At 50.0% G+C, this 19,915-nt stretch overlaps 1 protein-coding gene across 1 annotated transcript in view; it reads right to left on the reverse strand.

The window, feature by feature from the left end:
• Positions 1–924: 924 nt before the first annotated feature.
• The window catches only part of LOC130300283 (PC-esterase domain-containing protein 1A-like), a 36,057-nt gene continuing 17,066 nt past the window's right edge, over positions 925–19,915 (reverse strand). The window contains exons 2-10 of the mRNA XM_056551530.1: positions 11,711–11,806; positions 11,472–11,551; positions 5,519–5,751; positions 5,300–5,441; positions 4,898–5,138; positions 4,769–4,828; positions 4,650–4,688; positions 3,486–3,560; positions 925–3,141 (exon numbers count right to left, since the gene is read on the reverse strand). Of these exons, the coding sequence (XP_056407505.1) occupies positions 2,966–3,141; positions 3,486–3,560; positions 4,650–4,688; positions 4,769–4,828; positions 4,898–5,138; positions 5,300–5,441; positions 5,519–5,751; positions 11,472–11,551; positions 11,711–11,806 (1,142 nt within the window). The 3' untranslated portion in view covers positions 925–2,965. The remainder of the gene's footprint in view (positions 3,142–3,485; positions 3,561–4,649; positions 4,689–4,768; positions 4,829–4,897; positions 5,139–5,299; positions 5,442–5,518; positions 5,752–11,471; positions 11,552–11,710; positions 11,807–19,915) is intronic.

Raw genomic sequence — 19,915 nt, forward strand, 5'->3', positions numbered from 1 at the left:
TCCAATGTGGGTTAGTGTCAGACCAATAGCGGTGGTTTTGTTTGTTAACTTCACCGTTCACATAAAAGTTTCCTCATCACTGAATAAAATCTTCTGCTTAAACTGAGGGTCCTGTTCCAATTTTTGTTTTGCGCATTCTGTAAATTCAGTGCGCCGATCTGGGTCATCCTCGTCGAGATGCTGCAGTAGCTGGAGTTTGTAAGGTGCCATTTGTGAGTAGCTAATATCCGCCGAAGGGATGTCCGACTAATGCCACTCTTCAGTGACATGCGGCGAGTGCTACGCTGTGGGCTCGTGCTGAAGCTAGGACAGCCACTGATGTTTCTTCATTAGTGATAGATTTCATGCGTCCACATTTTGGCAAAACCAACACTGAACCAGTTTCACGAAACTTAGCAAGTAGTTTGCTAACTGTAGCATAGGAGATGGGTGGTCTCGTAGGGTGTCTTGCATTGAAATCTGCTGCAATGACCCGGTTACTTCGTTCACAGACATCAACACAATTTCTATCCGTTCCTCACGTGTTAACCTCGACGACATGTCAATGGTTGTAAACAAAGAGAAACTTGTAAATAACTCATGAAAGAGTAAAGTTACGTTAAAACCAAGAACACCATTGTTTTCTTGTGAAAATTCCCAATAAGTTTGATGTGTCACATGACCCTCTTCCTATAGAAAAAACAAAAGTTGGATTCAAAATGGCCGACTTCAAAATGGCCACCATGGTCACCACCCATCTTGAAACGTTTCCCCCCCTCACATATACTAATGTGCCACAAACAGGAAGTTAATATCACCAACCATTCCCATTTTATTAAGGTGTATCCATATAAATGGCCCACCCTGTATTTAATTTTCCACTTTGAAAAAAATGACCACTAGAGGTCTCCCTACCAGTCCTGGCCGCAAGCCCTTCTTATAGATTTCAGACTAATGCTGGAGTCCTAAATCTCAGACTGCAGCCAGGGCACAGACAAGCTCAGCACTGCTCCCTGTCTGTCAATCAGACAGGCAGGAGCCAGCACTGTGCTCATAGCAAAGCAGGGCATACTCCTGGCTCTGCCTTTCTGCATGCCCTCATTCATTTTACTATCTGAGCTCCAATCTTTCTTCTTTCTGCACATGCAGTTGTAAACAGAGAGGAGAAGATTCAGAGCTGTTGGCTGAGCTTGTCTGTGTCCCGGCTGCAGTCTGAGATTTAGGACACCAGCATCAGTCTGAAATCTATAAAAAGGACTTGGGGCCAGGACTGGTAGGGAGACCTCTAGTGGTCATTTTTTCAAAGTGGAAAATTAAAATAGAAAGAAGCATATTTTTTAATGACATGCGACTGGAAAGTTATTCTGCATACATTAATCTATAATATATCAATTTTTTTTTTTGATGAACGGTACCCTTTAATACACCATAGTTCAGCATTTACAAGAAATGGTGTAAAAACAAGACAAGGCTCAGAAAGGGTGTACAAAACAGAAGGGGATCAAATAAAAAAATCTCAGAACTCATAGGAGAAACAATGAGATTCTGGACAACTCTAAAAAAAAACACAAGTTATGTCTCCCAAGACTGAATGTTATTGATTATCCAAAGTATGAAGGATCACTACCTGATCATTAGGGTCTGACTGCTGGGACCACCACTGTTCCTGAGAACAGAGACCAGGAACCCACGGATCCCAAGAACAGAGACCACGAACCAGCCAATCCAGAAAATGGGACCCCCACCAATCCTGAGAACAAAGACTGGGACCCCTATTGATCCTGAGAAGGGAGACTGGGAAACCACCAATCCTGAGAACAGAGACTGGGACCCCAACCGATCCCGAGAACGGAGACTGGGACCCCCCCAATCCTGAAAACATAGGAGACTGGGACCCCCACTGATCCTGAGAAGAGACTAAGACCTCAACCCATTCAACACAGAGACAACACAGAGACTGGGATCCCACTGATCCTGAGAACAGAGACCAGGACCCTGCCAATCCAGAGATTGGGACCCTGACCAATCCTGAGAACAGAGACTGGAACCCCACCGATCCTGAGAACAGAGACTGGGACCCCCACTGATCCTGAGAACAGATATTAGGGACCCCCACCAATCCTGAGAAAGGAGAGTGCCAGTTTTTCCAGAATGGATGGAGCGACCATGGTTCCAAGGCTTCCAAACATATCATAGACAGTGAATGGAGTGGTATCTGAGCAACGGGGTTCACTTGGGGGACAACCAACCTCCTTCTCTCTGGAACCGCAGGGGGTCGGCTAGCCATTCCCTATCTGGTGTATAGGGAATAACTAACTCTTGGGATGCCAACTTTACTGTTCTCCATTAGAGTAGAACACATCTACCCTGGGATCATGTAGACTGGACCCCATGCTTCCACACATGCCAAAGGCGGTGACTGAGCATTGCAGGTTCACTCTGAGGGACAACTGACCTCCATTCTCTGGATCGGTGGGGGTCCTGGTGGTCCAATACCCAACGATCATATAGTTGTTCCCTATCCTGTAGATGGGGATAACTTTAAACTTGAAATCCCACCTTTACTGATGTCCATTAGAGAAGGACACATCTACCCTGCGATTGTGTCGACTGGATACCATGATGAACCAATTGAAGGCATTCATAGCTTGTTATTTTAGGTTTCTTGAGCCATTTATATGTTGGGTCTGTGATTTGGACTGTACATGTGGTCATAGAATGCCCAAACCTCAAAATGGAGTTCATGGGGGGGAACAATCCGGAATTCCTGCTTCCGGCTGGACAACCTTCAATAAAAAAAACTTCATTCTAGGAAAAAGTGTAAAAAAGTGTAAAAGTGTAAAAGTCTAAAAACAGCAGCACAGATAACGTTATAGAGTCCAGGCTCCAACAGTGAAGGCCACAAAAGATCTGCTTCCTCCCGATGACAGGAGGCAGGCCTAGATAAAGCCCAGCATGGTCCACCAGGAGGATACCAGGTGACAGGTCACCGGTAAGGATGGGTCCTTTTACCCCTCAGTGCCCCCCTCTTTGACTTCTTCATATTCCAGGCTTTTAGTGGGTACGGGACATGGTTGGGAAAAGGGATGAAGCCCATAGGTGGTGGCATGTTGGTGAAGAAGAAGTTCCCTCCAGGAAATGCATAGCTGGAGACTGCGGGACCTGGAAGAAGAGAAGGAAGGACATTACCAAGATGGAAAGACAACTTCACTCAACAACTAGAATCTGCACAACTGATCCAGAGTTACATTGTGTCTTACTCCAATTACATCCAGAGCTGCACTCAATTTGTTGCTTAGAAATAGGTCAACTGTGGAGACAACGTGTAGCAGATGTGAGGCCAAAGCTGGAGTGACTGGAGTGAAGTCTTATGTCTGTAGAGTTGTGAGCAGGTTGGATCCCTTGAGGAGGCTGGTGACCTACCCTACAGGGTCAGTAGTGGAGCTAGGCTCACAGCAGATGCCCCCACCTCTATACATCACCCCCCATGACTGTGCGGACATTACCTGGAGGAGGAAGGAAGTAGCCGTGACCTATGTCTGCAGTCAGTAGAGGACTATCGGTGACAAAGGGGGAAGGAGCTGAAACACAGAACACACCATTAATGTAACCAGTATACAGGATATATATATACAGAGAGAACGTACAGACAGGTCAGGTGAGTACACCTTGTGAAGGCCCTCACTGACACTCATAATTAAAATATGCTCCAGTATGTAGGTAAGGAATCCCCCTATAAGGTAAAAGCCCCCAGTAGGTAGATAATCCAAACATCTATTAGGTAGAAGACTCCAGTAGGTAAATAATCCAAACATCTATTAGGTAGAAGACCCCAGTAGGTAGGGCATCCCCCCCAAGTAGGTAGAAGTGCCCAGCAGGTAAATGATCACCCATATTAGGTAAAAAAACAAACAAAAAACAAATGGTAAGTAATCACCCCTATTCGGTAGAAGCCCCCAGTAAGAAGAAAGAGAAAAACCCCTATTAAGTAGAAGCCCCCAATAGGTAAATAGGTAGGGAATCCCCCCTATTAGGTGAAAGCCCCCAGCAGGTAGGGAATCCCCCCTATTAGGTGAAAGCCCCCAGTAGGTAGGGAATCCCCCCCATTAGGTGAAAGCCCCCGGTAGGTAGGGAATCCCCCCCATTAGGTGAAAGCCTCCGGTAGGTAGATAATCCAAACATCTATTAGGTAGAAGCCCCCAGTAGGTAGATAATCCAAACATCTATTAGGTAGATGCCCCCAGTAGGTAAATAATCCAAACATCTATTAGGTAGATGCCCCCAGTAGGTAGGGCATCCCCCCCAAGTAGGTAGAAGTGCCCAGCAGGTAAATGATCACCCATATTAGGTAAAAAAACAAACAAATGGTAAGTAATCACCCCTATTCGGTAGAAGCCCCCAGTAAGAAGAAAGGGAAAACCCCCTATTAAGTAGAAGCCCCCAATAAGTAAATAGGTAGGGAATCCCCCTATTAGGCGAAAGCCCCCAGTAGGTAGGGAATCCCCCCTAATAGGTGAAAGCCCCCGGTAGGTAGGGAATCCCCCCCTATTAGGTGAAAGCCGCCGGTAGGTAGGGAATCCCCGCGCTATTATGGAAAAGCAAACCAAGGAGAAGACATGTCAGGATGCAGGAAAAGTAGGGATAGGAGTATTTATGTGCTTGGTCCTCACCATTTGAGTTGATGAACTTCTCGTTGGGGCACAGGACACCTGGCAGGCAGAGGGCACAGGTTACACATAACATACCAGGATAGTACATCCACAGAAAAGTATGAGGTATTTATACTCACCGGGAATGTCGTCAATGCTGCCCCCATCAAAGGATGTGTAACCCGACACGTATGTAGCCCCTGCAGAGACAGATGAACATGAGCTGCTGTAGCTGCCCCCCTACCCTGCCCCCGATACACGTCACCCACCATCTGGCATCTTGCCCTTCGGCGCCTCCACCTCCCAGGCCTGTGCGATGTGGCTCAGCAGGATCTGGGTGTACTTCCGATGGGCAATCCGGTCCCAGTGAACGGCATCATGGCACCTGAGGAGCAGGTTCAGGCGGAAGTGATAGTGCATGTCCAGCACATCCAGCTTGTGGTTGTCCGCTATAGAGGCACTGAAAAAATTCCCCTCCACAATGTCCAGCCGCACGTTGCGAGACGTGTTCTGGAAACCAGAACCCACATTAGAAAAAGGTGTTACATGGGGAGAAGGTAAGTAATAACTACCCCCGACATGACTAACAAGAACGCAACCCCCCACCCAACAGTAACTGCATTTGACTTTATAACTCGTTTTACATGAAACTCTAACATTGGCGCCGTTACCGGTGGGATTTCATTCTCCTTGTATCCGACCGGCATGGTCATGGTCCATATGATGAGGCACTCGGGACTCAGCACCTCCTTGAGGCGCCGGAACAGGACATCCAGGTTGGTCTTGTAGGTCTCCAGCGGTTGGTTGTGATACCTACAGAGGATGAGGAGAATAAGCATCCACTGTATAAACATGGTGGCGGGGCTGTTACCATGAAACGCGGTGGTCACCTAAGAAGATCCCAAACGCAGGAGTTCACTATCACCACATCCGGTTGGGGGCCGCTCTTGAAATCTGACAGAATGCTCTCCAGGTAGTCGGAGTAGACGCGGGTCAGGAAGTAAAAGCGGACAAGATGGTGGCCGGTCCGGTACTGCCGCACTTCTCGGAAAGTGGTTTCATTGTGCAATCCGGTGAGTTCGCCGCCCTCTACCAATGTGTCATTGGTAAATCTCACCTCCCCCTGCAGAAAAAAACAAAAACAGGTGAACCATGTGGTAGAGTAAGATGATGATGTTGGACATTAAAGATGTACTCCGCCCCTACACCAAAGGATCCAAAGGATAGGGGATAAGATGTCTGATCGCGGGGGTCCCCCATCCTTTGATGGGGGCGGCATTGAGGAAATACCCGGTGAGTATAAATACTTCATACTTTTCTGTGGATGTACTATCCTGGTATGTTATGTGTAACCTGTGCCCTCTGCCTGCCAGGTGTCCTGTGCCCCAATGAGAAATTCATCAACTCAAATGGTGAGGACGAAGCACATAAATACTCCTATCCCTACTTTTCCTGCATCCTGACATGCCTTCTCCTGGGTTTGCTTCTCCATAATAGCGCAGGGATTCCCTACCTACTGGAGGCTTCTACCCAATAGGGGTGATTCCCTTTCTACTTACTGGGGGCTTCTACCTAATAGGGGTGATTACTTACCCTTTTGGCTTTTACCTAATACGGGTGATCATTTACCTGCTGGGGACTTCTACCTAGACAAAGGATAGGGGATAAGATGTCTGATCGCGGGGATCCCCAGCAGAGGGGCTCCTTACTGCACCTGGCATTCGTTTAGAGCGTCAGGTGCAGCTTCAGAGGCTCCTAATGTCACCGCCACGGCCCCTCAATGTAAATCTATGGGCGGGGGCATGATGCCCCTCCCATAGACTTGCATTGAGGGGGTGTGGTCGTGAAGGCACAAGGGGGGAGTGGCCGTGACATCACGAGCCTCCAGCCCCGCATTGCCAGTCATCCGACATGGAGAGAGGTTCGTGGGGTGCTGCAGTGGAGATCACAGGGCCCCCCCCCCCATCGTCGAGACCCCCGCAATCAGACATTGTATCCCCTTTACTTTGGATAGGGGATAAGATGTCTAGGGACGGAGTACCCTTTTAAAATTGCTCCCGGAGGGTAAGAAACGGATGGGTAAACATGGAAGGTGCAGCGTCCTGCCACTATGACCGGGAGAAGCATTGGTGGACACAATGGTTTGCTCCCTGTAGGACTTGTGTAGAGAGCTCCATGTAGCGGATTTACACCTGTAGAGCCATATAAGCGCCTACTGCCCAAATTGAATGGGCCATTACTCTGAGGTTGATACTGCACCCATGGCGAACCAAATCCAGCAGCCAATGTGATCTTAGATGCTGAAAAGAACAGCGCTGACAGCTGACCCCTAAAGGGAGCTAAGACCAGTCTCTATGTCCTGACCTTCCTGAAGAAAGACGAGTAGGCGAAAGGGAAAACTACAACAGATAGAACCCGCACCATCCGAGAAGACCTTCAATGTCTTATGGTGGACCTGAGAAAAAGATGGTTTTCTGGCTGGCTTTGTATTGTGAGTGCAATTGTGCCCTAACTGCTTGACTCCACCCTGTTTGGTGGAAGAGTAGAGAAGGCCTTGAGGGCATGGTGGAAGAGTAGAGAAGGCCTTGAGGGCATGGTGGAAGAGTAGAGAAGGCCTTGAGGGCATGGTGGAAGAGCGGAGAAGGCCTTGAGGGCATGGTGGAAGAACGGAGAAGGCCTTGAGGGCATGGTGGAAGAACGGAGAAGCCCTTGAGGGCATGGTGGAAGAACGGAGAAGCCCTTGAGGGCATGGTGGAAGAACGGAGAAGCCCTTGAGGGCATGGTGGAAGAACGGAGAAGCCCTTGAGGGCATGGTGGAAGAACGGAGAAGGCCTTGAGGGCAAGGTGGAAGAACGGAGAAGGCCTTGAGGGCAAGGTGGAAGAACGGAGAAGGCCTTTAGGGCATGGTGGAAGAACGGAGAAGCCCTTGAGGGCAAGGTGGAAGAACGGAGAAGGCCTTGAGGGCAAGGTGGAAGAACGGAGAAGCCCTTGAGGGCAAGGTGGAAGAACGGAGAAGGCCTTGAGGGCAAGGTGGAAGAACGGAGAAGGCCTTGAGGGCAAGGTGGAAGAACGGAGAAGGCCTTGAGGGCATGGTGGAAGAACGGAGAAGGCCTTGAGGGCATGGTGGAAGAACGGAGAATGCCTTGAGGGCATGGTGGAAGAACGGAGAAGGCCTTGAGGGCATGGTGGAAGAACGGAGAAGGCCTTGAGGGCATGGTGGAAGAACGGAGAAGGCCTTGAGGGCATGGTGGAAGAACGGAGAAGGCCTTGAGGGCATGGTGGAAGAACTGAGAAGGCCTTGAGGGCAAGGTGGAAGAACGGAGAAGGCATTGAGGGCATGGTGGAAGAACGGAGAAGGCCTTGAGGGCATGGTGGAAGAACGGAGAAGGCCTTGAGGGCATGGTGGAAGAACGGAGAAGGCCTTGAGGGCATGGTGTAAGAATGGAGAAGGCCTTGAGGGCATGGTGGAAGAACGGAGAAGGCCTTGAGGGCATGGTGGAAGAACGGAGAAGGCCTTGAGGGCATGGTGGAAGAACGGAGAAGGCCTTGAGGGCATGGTGGAAGAACGGAGAAGGCATTGAGGGCATGGTGGAAGAACGGAGAAGGCCTTGAGGGCATGGTGGAAGAACGGAGAAGGCCTTGAGGGCATGGTGGAAGAACGGAGAAGGCCTTGAGGGCATGGTGTAAGAATGGAGAAGGCCTTGAGGACATGGTGTAATGCCAGAAGTAGAAAGAAAAACCCCCTGTAGGTGCAGATTGCTTCAGAGATGGCAGACAAGAAGCTATAATTTTTTTTAAAAGAATATCTTTTTATTGAGAGACCAATGACGCGTTTCGGGTACAACCCTTCCTCAGATTTCGGGTACCAATCTGAGGAAGGGTTGTACCCGAAACGCGTCATTGGTCTCTCAATAAAAATATATTCTTTTTTAAAAATTATATCTTCTTGTCTGCCATCTCAGGAGCAATCTGCGCCTACAGGGGGGTTTTCTTTCTACTTCTGGCATTACACTATTTGTGGACGGATTTTAGTTCCTACCCACTACCCCACGGCTCTGCACCTCCTCCGAGAACCTTATACTTGGGTTATATGCGCATAAATTTTGCGCTCCAGGTGAGCACAATAATACTTATCCTAACACACTTCTTTGTCCAAAAGATAATGCACTAGGTGCCTTGTGTGGTTGCTTTTTTTTTTTTCTCCTTTCTTGAGGGCATGGTGGAAGAGTGGAGAAGGCCTTGAGGGCATTGTGGAAGAAGGGAATACAGATGGTATCTTTGGAGGGAAGCGCCTTTTCTAATGCACTTTTGCCAAAAGAATATTTGTCCTGATTGATGACCATCTGATAAGAATCGGAATTCCTGTTTTACAGATAGAGGCACTGCTAAATAACAGCCTCTAATTCAAGACCCTGGAAAGACTCCTACACATCCATTTTGCCTGGGGATGGACAATGCCCCAATGCCTAAGAACCATTGAGAAAAGAAACCCTTCTCTCCAATATGGTCTGACTCAACAAAGACAATTTGGCTTGGATGACTTGTTCAGAACAATCCTGAGCTCTTGGTTTGGTGGCTTTACCTGCCATGAAGGGGGAAGAGTAGCTGAATTTGTGTGTAAATGTGACCCCTGAGAGAGAAGGTCCTCTTGAAGAGGGATACGCAAAGGAACATTAGTCAGTAGAACAACCAACTAGGTCAACCAAGGCCATCCATTTGGGAACAAGGAGAGCATCCTTCTGCCCTCCGAGGTAGAAGCACACGAATTGAGAAGGTGTAGGGGAACACAAACAGCAGGACTGGAACTAGAGGATTGGGCAAGGGAGGAGCTTGTGGTATAACCGGGATGCCATGACGTCTATGGGGGAGATTTCTCAAAATCTGTGCAAAGGAACAGTTGCCCATAGCAACCAATCAGATCGCTTCTTTAACTTTGCAGAGGCCTTGTTAAAAATGAAAGAAGTAATCTGATTGGTTGCTATGGGCAACTCAGCAACTTTTCTTCTGGACAAGTTTTAATAAACCTTCCCATATGTCTGGTGGGCCCCATCTAGACCGATTTCTCTGATGACTTCTGGATTAAGGGTCCACTCACTGGGCACCGAAAGGTCAAACCTTCTTGCAGGATCGCCCTGAACATGGTAGATGTCTCGGACAGTAATGAGGATGTCGACCATGGAAGAAAGTTTGGACAACTGATCCTCATCCAGGTTAGACACCAAGTACAAAGGCCTTTGCCTCGGATTAGTCTTGGAGCAGATTGTCTCTGGAGCAGACATTGGCGCACACCTCAGGAAAGCATGAGGAGGATTATCGTAGAGGGAGAGGGTAGATCAGGACTGTTTATGGAGTCTACCATGCAGATGGGGCGTTCCACAGCTGGAGAAACCAGAAAGAGACTTGTTCTCCATTTGGTCTAGGGCAGGGGTCTAAAACTCAAATTATCTGGGGGCTGGGCTGCATGCGCCATATAATGCCCGCATCATGCGCCCCTCCACATTTAATGCCCCCATCATGCGCCCCTCATCATCCACCATCAACACCCCCACCAGCAGTAGCTCCCCCATCATCTACCAGTAAAACCCCACCCCCCCATTCTCCCTTGCTCCCTGTGGTAATAGCATGAGCTGACGGATGATGGGGGTGCTACTGCAGGGGGAGGGGGGTATGGGAAAACATTAGATAGGCAGCAGTTTCCCCACATTAGGTGGCCGTAGCAGTTTTCCCACATTAGGTAGCCTTAGCACAGCACAGCCTTTGTGGCGCTTGCGATGACGTCACTCACTACACGCACCTCCGCCAGGAAGTCCCCGCAGGCAGATGTAAGTAGCAGTTTAGTGACGGGGCAAGACTGGTTGCCCCATCATATGTGCACCGGGTCCCATGTAGCAGTGTTTGCCAAAATGTGTGAAGTCTTTCGGCATTTAGCCCTGCTTGCCCGAAGCAGGGCTAAAGGCCTAAAGAAATCACCTGCCCAGCGCCTGGAACTGCATGTCCTGGGCGTCTGGTGATACAAATTGCAGATCCCTGGTGCAGGCTGCAAAATTTCGTTCCGCGGGCCGGGAGTTTGAGACCCCTGGTCTAGGGTGTGCAACGTGGATTGTAAGACCTTGAAAGGGTTCGATACTGCCGGAAAGAGCACACTTACTACTGTTCAGGACCCGGTGGTAGGTACCGTGTAAGGTAGTTCACTGACAGGGTGCCTCGGTCTCACACAGTGCATGTGGCACCCTCTATACTGACAAGGAGCAACAACCTCCAAGAAGCCAACAAATGGGTAACATTCCCTTTAGGAAGAGAATCTGGCTTGGCGCTTATAATCCTCAGTCATATTCTAAGGATTATTAAGTGGTCAAACATGGCTGCTATCTCAAATAGATGGCACCGGAGAGCACGCTCGGTTAGGTCCTTTGTATATTTTTCTTCCTAAAGTTCCCAGGAGATAATGGAAGGCCTATGAGTCTCCACACTCGTTAGTGCTCTCCTAAAGGAGAAACTTCATATTAAAGGGGTACTCCACTGCCCCAGCGTTTGGAACATTTAGTTCTAAAAGCTGGGTGCGGGGGTCGTGATGTCATGGCCACACCTCCTCAATGCAAGTTTATGTGAGGGGGCGTGACAGATGCCACGCCCCCTCCCATAGACTTGCATTGAGGGGGTGTGACGTGACATCAAGAGCGGTGTGGCCATGATATCACGACCCCCGCAGCCCGCATACAGCCCATAGACTTGCATTGAGGGGGCGTGGCGTGACGTCATAACATTATTATTTGATGTCGATCATGCACCAACGTTTTACCCTTGTAAGGCCAACCTCACCAGCTTCATCGTGAAAGGTCTCACCTTGCGTTTCAGTTGGGCTTCAGACAAGAACGTGTCATCCTGAAGAAGCTTCACCAGGTCTTTGTAGACCGATCTCTGAACTGGAAGACAAGATGGAGACGTGAGGCTGCGGCACCGGGCGCACTGCACCGACACCAGAATGACTACCGGGGTGGGAGACTCTGCTCCACACGTGGGGGTACAGAACAGGCACCCACGAGAGATGTATACACAATCCCTACAGCACAGGGGTCACTTACTGGAGTCTCCGAGGACAACGACAAACTTGTTGTGCAGTAACTGGCGCACGTCTGCTGAACGGAAGGAACCCATGACTGGAGCGAGACATCCAGGACCTGCAGTAGAGAGAAGGTCGTCACTGATAGTATGCAGGGCAGAGCCGATCCTGTGTTTTGTCTTGTGGGAAGGTAAATCTTCACCCCAGTCTGAGGTCCAGAGCGATGGATCAGATTTTTCTTATTAAGACCATGGGGGAGATTTATTAAAACCTGTGCAAATGAAAAGTTTCCCAGTTGCCCATAGCAACCAATCAGATCACTTCTTTCATTATGCAAAGGCCTAGTTAAAAATGAAAGAAGAGAGCTGATTGGTTACTATGGGCAACTGGTCAACTTTTCCTTTGGACAGGTTTTGATAAATCTCCCCCTATGTCTGTACCCTCTGCCCTATTCAGCTTTCCCTCAACCTTGACCAGTCTCCCTGTCAACCAGACATGATGCTGCCCCCCCCCCATGATCACCGTAGGGAAGGTATTGGATAAGTGATGGGCAGTGCCTGGTTTCCCCCAGACATGATGCTGCCCCCACCATGATCACTGTAGGGATGGTGTTGGGCAGGTGATGGGCAGTGCCTGGTTTCCCCCAGACATGATGCTGCCCCCACCATGATCACTGTAGGGATGGTATTGGGCAGGTGATGGGCAGTGCCTGGTTTTCCTCCAGACATGATGCTGCCCCCACCATGATCACTGTAGGGATGGTATTGGGCAGGTGATGGGCAGTGCCTGGTTTCCTCCAGACATGATGCTGCCTCCACCATGATCACTGTAGAGATGGTATTGGGCAGGTGATGGGCAGTGCCTGGTTTCCTCCAGACATGATGCTGCCCCCACCATGATCACTGTAGGGATGGTATTGGGCAGGTGATGGGCAGTGCCTGGTTTCCTCCAGACATGTTGCTGCCCCCACCATGATCACTGTTGGGATGGTATTGGGCAGTGCCTGGTTCCCCCAGACATGATGCTGCCCCCACCATGATCACTGTAGGGATGGTATTGGGCAGGTGATGGGCAGTACCTGGTTTCCTCCAGACATGATGCTGCCCCCACCATGATCACTGTAGGGATGGTATTGGGCAGTACCTGGTTTCCCCCAGACATGATGCTGCCCCCACCATGATCACTGTAGGGATGGTATTGGGCCGGTAATTGGCAGTGCCTGGTTTCCCCCAGACATGATGCTGCCCCCACCATGATCACTGTAGGGATGGTATTGGGCAGGTGATGGGCAGTGCCTGGTTTCCCCCAGACATGATGCTGCCCCCACCATGAACACTGTAGGGATGGTATTGGGCAGGTGATGGGCAGTGCCTGGTTTCCTCCAGATATGATGCTGCCCCCACCATGATCACTGTAGGGATGGTATTGGGCAGGTGATGGGTAGTACCTGGTTTCCTCCAGACAGGATGCTGCCCCCACCATGATCACTGTAGGGATGGTATTGGGCAGGTGATGGGCAGTGCCTGGTTTCCTCCAGACATGATGCTGCTCCCACCATGATCACTGTAGGGATGGTATTGGGCAGGTGATGGGCAGTGCCTGGTTTCCCCCAGACATGATGCTGACACCACCATGATCACTGTAGGGATGGTATTGGGCAGTACCTGGTTTCCCCCAGACATGATGCTGCCCCCACCATGATCACTGTAGGGATGGTATTGGGCAGTACCTGGTTTCCCCCAGACATGATGCTGCCCCCACCATGATCACTGTAGGGATGGTATTGGGCAGGTGATGGGCAGTGCCTGGTTTCCCCCAGACATGAAGCTGACACCACCATGATCACTGTAGGGATGGTATTGGGCAGCTGATGGGCAGTGCCTGGTTTCCTCCAGACATGTTGCTGCCCCCACCATGATCACTGTTGGGATGGTATTGGGCAGTGCCTGGTTCCCCCAGACATGATGCTGCCCCCACCATGATCACTGTAGGGATGGTATTGGGCAGGTGATGGGCAGTACCTGGTTTCCTCCAGACATTATGCTGCCCCCACCATGATCACTGTAGGGATGGTATTGGGCAGTACCTGGTTTCCCCCAGACATGATGCTGCCCCCACCATGATCACTGTAGGGATGGTATTGGGCAGTACCTGGTTTCCCCCAGACATGATGCTGCCCCCACCATGATCACTGTAGGGATGGTATTGGGCAGGTGATGGGTAGTACCTGGTTTCCCCAAGACATGATGCTGCCCCCACCATGATCACTGTAGGGATGGTATTGGGCCGGTAATTGGCAGTGCCTGGTTTCCTCCAGACATGATGCTGCCCCCACCATGATCACTATAGGGATGGTATTGGGCAGGTGATGGGCAGTGCCTGGTTTCCCCCAGACATGATGCTGCCCCCACCATGATCACTGTAGGGATGGTATTGGGCCGGTAATTGGCAGTGCCTGGTTTCCTCCAGACATGATGCTGCCCCCACCATGATCACTATAGGGATGGTATTGGGCAGGTGATGGGCAGTGCCTGGTTTCCCCCAGACATGATGCTGCCCCCACCATGATCACTGTAGGGATGGTATTGGGCAGGTGATGGGCAGTACCTGGTTTCCCCCAGACATGATGCTGCCCCCCCCCCCCCCCCCCCCCATGATCACTATAGGGATGGTATTGGGCAGGTGATGGGCAGTACCTGGTTTCCTCCAGACATTATGCTGCCCCCACCATGATCACTGTAGGGATGGTATTGGGCAGTACCTGGTTTCCCCCAGACATGATGCTGCCCCCACCATGATCACTGTAGGGATGGTATTGGGCAGTACCTGGTTTCCCCCAGACATGATGCTGCCCCCACCATGATCACTGTAGGGATGGTATTGGGCAGGTGATGGGTAGTACCTGGTTTCCCCAAGACATGATGCTGCCCCCACCATGATCACTGTAGGGATGGTATTGGGCCGGTAATTGGCAGTGCCTGGTTTCCTCCAGACATGATGCTGCCCCCACCATGATCACTATAGGGATGGTATTGGGCAGGTGATGGGCAGTGCCTGGTTTCCCCCAGACATGATGCTGCCCCCACCATGATCACTGTAGGGATGGTATTGGGCAGGTGATGGGCAGTACCTGGTTTCCCCCAGACATGATGCTGCCCCCCCCCCCCCCCCATGATCACTATAGGGATGGTATTGGGCAGGTGATGGGCAGTGCCTGGTTTCCTCCAGACATGATGCTGCCCCCACCATGATCACTGTAGGGATAGTATTGGGCAGGTGATGGGCAGTACCTGGTTTCCCCCAGACATGATGCTGCCCCCCCCCCCCCCCCCCCCATGATCACTATAGGGATGGTATTGGGCAGGTGATGGGCAGTGCCTGGTTTCCCCCAGACATGATGCTGCCCCCACCATGATCACTGTGGGGATGGTATTGGGCAGGTGATGGGCAGTACCTGGTTTCCTTCAGACATGATGCTGCCCCCACCATGATCACTGTAGGGATGGTATTGAGCAGGTGATGGGCAGTACCTGGTTTCCCCCAGACATGATGCTGCCCTCACCATGATCACTGTAGGGATGGTATTGGGCAGGTGATGGGCAGTGCCTGGTTTCCCCCAGACATGATGCTGCCCCCACCATGATCACTGTAGGGATGGTATTGGGCAGGTGATGGGCAGTGCCTGGTTTCCTCCAGACATGATGCTGCCCCCACCATGATCACTGTAGGGATAGTATTGGGCAGGTGATGGGCAGTACCTGGTTTCCCCCAGACATGATGCTGCCCCCACCATGATCACTGTAGGGATGGTATTGGGCAGGTGATGGGCAGTGCCTGGTTTCCCCCAGACATGATGCTGCCCCCACCATGATCACTGTAGGGATGGTATTGGGCAGGTGATGGGCAGTGCCTGGTTTCCCCCGGACATGATGCTGCCCCCACCATGATCACTGTAGAGATGGTATTGGGCAGGTGATGGGCAGTACCTGGTTTCCCCCAGACATGATGCTGCCCCCACCATGATCACTGTAGGGATGGTATTGGGCAGGTGATGGGCAGTACCTGGTTTCCCTCAGACATGATGCTGCCCCCACCATGATCACTGTAGGGATGGTATTGGGCAGGTGATGGGTAGTACCTGGTCTCCCCCAGACATGATGCTGCCCCCACCATGATCACTGTAGGGATGGTATTGGGCAGGTGATGGGCAGTGCCTGGTTTCCCCCAGACATGATGCTGCCCCCACCATGATCACTGTAGGGATGGTATTGGGCAGGTGATGGGCAGTACCTGGTTTCCCCCAGACATGATGCTGCCCCCCCCCCCCATGATCACTATAGGGATGGTATTGGGCAGGTGATGGGCAGTGCCTGGTTTCCTCCAGACATGATGCTGCCCCCACCATGATCACTGTAGGGATAGTATTGGGCAGGTGATGGGCAGTACCTAGTTTCCCCCAGACATGATGCTGCCCCCACCATGATCACTGTGGGGATGGTATTGGGCAGGTGATGGGCAGTACCTGGTTTCCTTCAGACATGATGTTGCCCCCACCATGATCACTGTAGGGATGGTATTGGGCAGGTGATGGGTAGTACCTGGTTTCCCCCAGACATGATGCTGCCCTCACCATGATCACTGTAGGGATGGTATTGGGCAGGTGATGGGCAGTGCCTGGTTTCCCCCAGACATGATGCTGCCCCCACCATGATCACTGTAGGGATGGTATTGGGCAGGTGATGGGCAGTGCCTGGTTTCCCCCGGACATGATGCTGCCCCCACCATGATCACTGTAGAGATGGTATTGGGCAGGTGATGGGCAGTACCTGGTTTCCCCCAGACATGATGCTGCCCCCACCATGATCACTGTAGGGATGGTATTGGGCAGGTGATGGGCAGTACCTGGTTTCCCTCAGACATGATGCTGCCCCCACCATGATCACTGTAGGGATGGTATTGGGCAGGTGATGGGTAGTACCTGGTTTCCCCCAGACATGATGCTGCCCTCACCATGATCACTGTAGGGATGGTATTGGGCAGGTGATGGGCAGTGCCTGGTTTCCCCCAGACATGATGCTGCCCCCACCATGATCACTGTAGGGATGGTATTGGGCAGGTGATGGGCAGTGCCTGGTTTCCTCCAGACATGATGCTGCCCCCACCATGATCACTGTAGGGATGGTATTGGGCAGGTGATGGGCAGTACCTGGTTTCCCCCAGACATGATGCGGCCCCACCCCCCCCCCCCCCATGATCACTGTAGAGATGGTATTGGGCAGGTGATGGGCACTGTCTGGTTTCCTCCTGACATTTTATTCACAGGTGAAACTTGAAAAATTAGAATATCGTGCAAAGTTCATTTTTTTCAGAAATTCAACTTAAAAGGTGAAACTAATATATGAGACTCATTACATGCCAAGTAAGATAGTTCAAGCCGTAATTTGTCATAATTGTAATGATTGTGGTTACAGCTCATGAAATCCCCAATATATGATATGATTTGGGAGCCCTGTCATCTGCTGGTGTTGGTCACTGAGCTTCATTAAGTTCAGGATCAAGGCATCTGTCTACCAGGAGATTTTGGGGCATTTCATGCTTCCTTTCCTAATTTCTTTCTTAATGAAATAAATTAACTTTACGATACTGTAATTTTGGAGTTTCACCTGTAAGTCCACAGTAATATATCAACCAATGGGAAGACGGTACAATGATATGATGTGTTTCCATTTACAATACAGCAGGGTAGGCAGTTTAGACCAAACCATCTAAGGAGATATATATATATATACACACACACATAGATATATATTAGCTGAGTACCCTGTGTTGCCCGGTTTTTCCTTCCTAATACTTCCTGGGGAGGAAAATCAACAAAGGAGGAAACTTTTCACTTCATATCCCATCCCCATATACTGTTGTCATATCCCAACCCCATATCCCATCCCCATATACTGTTGTCATATCCCAACCCCATATCCCATCCCCATATACTGTTGTCATATCCCAACCCTATATCCTGTCCCCATATCCCATCCCCATATACTGTTGTCATATCCCATCCCCATATACTGTTGTCATATCCCAACCCTATATCCTGTCCCCATATCCCATCCCCATATACTGTTGTCATATCCCAACCCTATATCCTGTCCCCATATCCCATCCCCATATACTGTTGTCATATCCCATCCTCATATACTGTTGTCATATCCCATCCCCATATACTGTTGTCATATCCCATCCCCACATACTGTTGTCATATCCCAACCCTATATCCTGTCCCCATATCCCATCCCCATATACTGTTGTCATATCACAACCCTATATCCTGTCCCCATATCCCATCCCCATATACTGTTGTCATATCCCATCCTCATATACTGTTGTCATATCCCATCCCCATATACTGTTGTCATATCCCATCCCCATATACTGTTGTCATATCCCAACCCTATATCCTGTCCCCATATCCCATCCTCATATACTGTTGTCATATCCCAACCCTATATCCTGTCCCCATATCCCATCCCCATATACTGTTGTCATATCCCAACCCCATATACTGTTGTCATATCCCAACCCCATATCCCATCCCCATATACTGTTGTCATATCCCAACCCCATATCCCATCCCCATATACTGTTGTCATATCCCAACCCCATATCCCATCCCCATATACTGTTGTCATATCCCATCCCCATATACTGTTGTCATATCCCAACCCTATATCCTGTCCTCCGTATCCCATCCCCATATACTGTTGTCATATCCCAACCCCATATCCTGTTGTCATATCCCAACCCCATATCCCATCCCCATATACTGTTGTCATATCCCAACCCTATATCCTGTCCCCCGTATCCCATCCTCATATATTGTTGTCATATCCCAACCCCATATTCCATCCCCATATACTGTTGTCATATCCCAACCCCATATCCCATCCCCATATACTGTTGTCATATCCCAACCCCATATCCTGTCCCCGTATCCCATCCCCATATACTGTTGTCATATCCCAACCCCATATCCCATCCCCATATACTGTTGTGATATCCCAACCCTATATCCTGTCCCCCGTATCCCATCCTCATATATTGTTGTCATATCCCAACCCTATATCCTGTCCCCATATCCCATCCTCATATATTGTTGTCATAGCCTGTCCCCATATCCCATCCCCATATACTGTTGTCATATCCCATCCCCATATACTGTTGTCATATCCCAACCCCATATCCCATCCCCATATACTGTTGTCATATCCAAACCCTATATCCTGTCCCCGTATCCCATCCTCACATATTGTTGTCATATCCCAACCCCATATCCCATCCCCATATACTGTTGTCATAGCCCAACCCCATATCCTGTCCCCGTATCCCATCCCCATATACTGTTGTCATATCCCAACCCTATATCCTGTCCCCGTATACTGTTGTCATATCCCAACCCTATATCCTGTCCCCATATCCCATCCCCATATACTGTTGTGATATCCCAACCCCATATCCTGTCCCCGTATCCCATCCTCATATATTGTTGTCATATCCCAACCCCATATCCCATCCCCATATACTGTTGTCATATCCCAACCCCATATCCCAACCCCATATCCCATCCCCATATCCTGTTGTCATATCCCAACCCTATATCCTGTCCCCCGTATCCCATCCTCATATATTGTTGTCATATCCCAACCCTATATCCTGTCCCCATATCCCATCCCCATATACTGTTGTCATATCCCAACCCCATATCCCATCCCCATATACTGTTGTCATATCCCAACCCTATATCCTGTCCCCATATCCCATCCCCATATACTGTTGTCATATCCCTACCCCATATCCCGTTGTCATATCCCATCCCTATATCCTGTCCCCATATCCCATCCCCATATACTGTTGTCATATCCCAACCCTATATCCTGTCCCCATATCCCATCCCCATATACTGTTGTCATATCCCAACCCCATATCCTGTTGTCATATCCCAACCCCATATCCCATCCCCATATACTGTTGTCATATCCCAACCCTATATCCTGTCCCCGTATCCCATCCTCATATATTGTTGTCATATCCCAACCCCATATCCCAACCCTATATCGTGTCCCCATATCCCATCCCCATATACTGTTGTCATATCCCAACCCCATATCCTGTCCCCGTATCCCATCCTCATATATTGTTGTCATATCCCATCCCCATATACTGTTGTCAT

Source organism: Hyla sarda, unplaced genomic scaffold (assembly GCF_029499605.1).
Source record: "Hyla sarda isolate aHylSar1 unplaced genomic scaffold, aHylSar1.hap1 scaffold_1073, whole genome shotgun sequence".
NCBI classification, from domain to species: Eukaryota; Metazoa; Chordata; class Amphibia; order Anura; family Hylidae; genus Hyla; species Hyla sarda.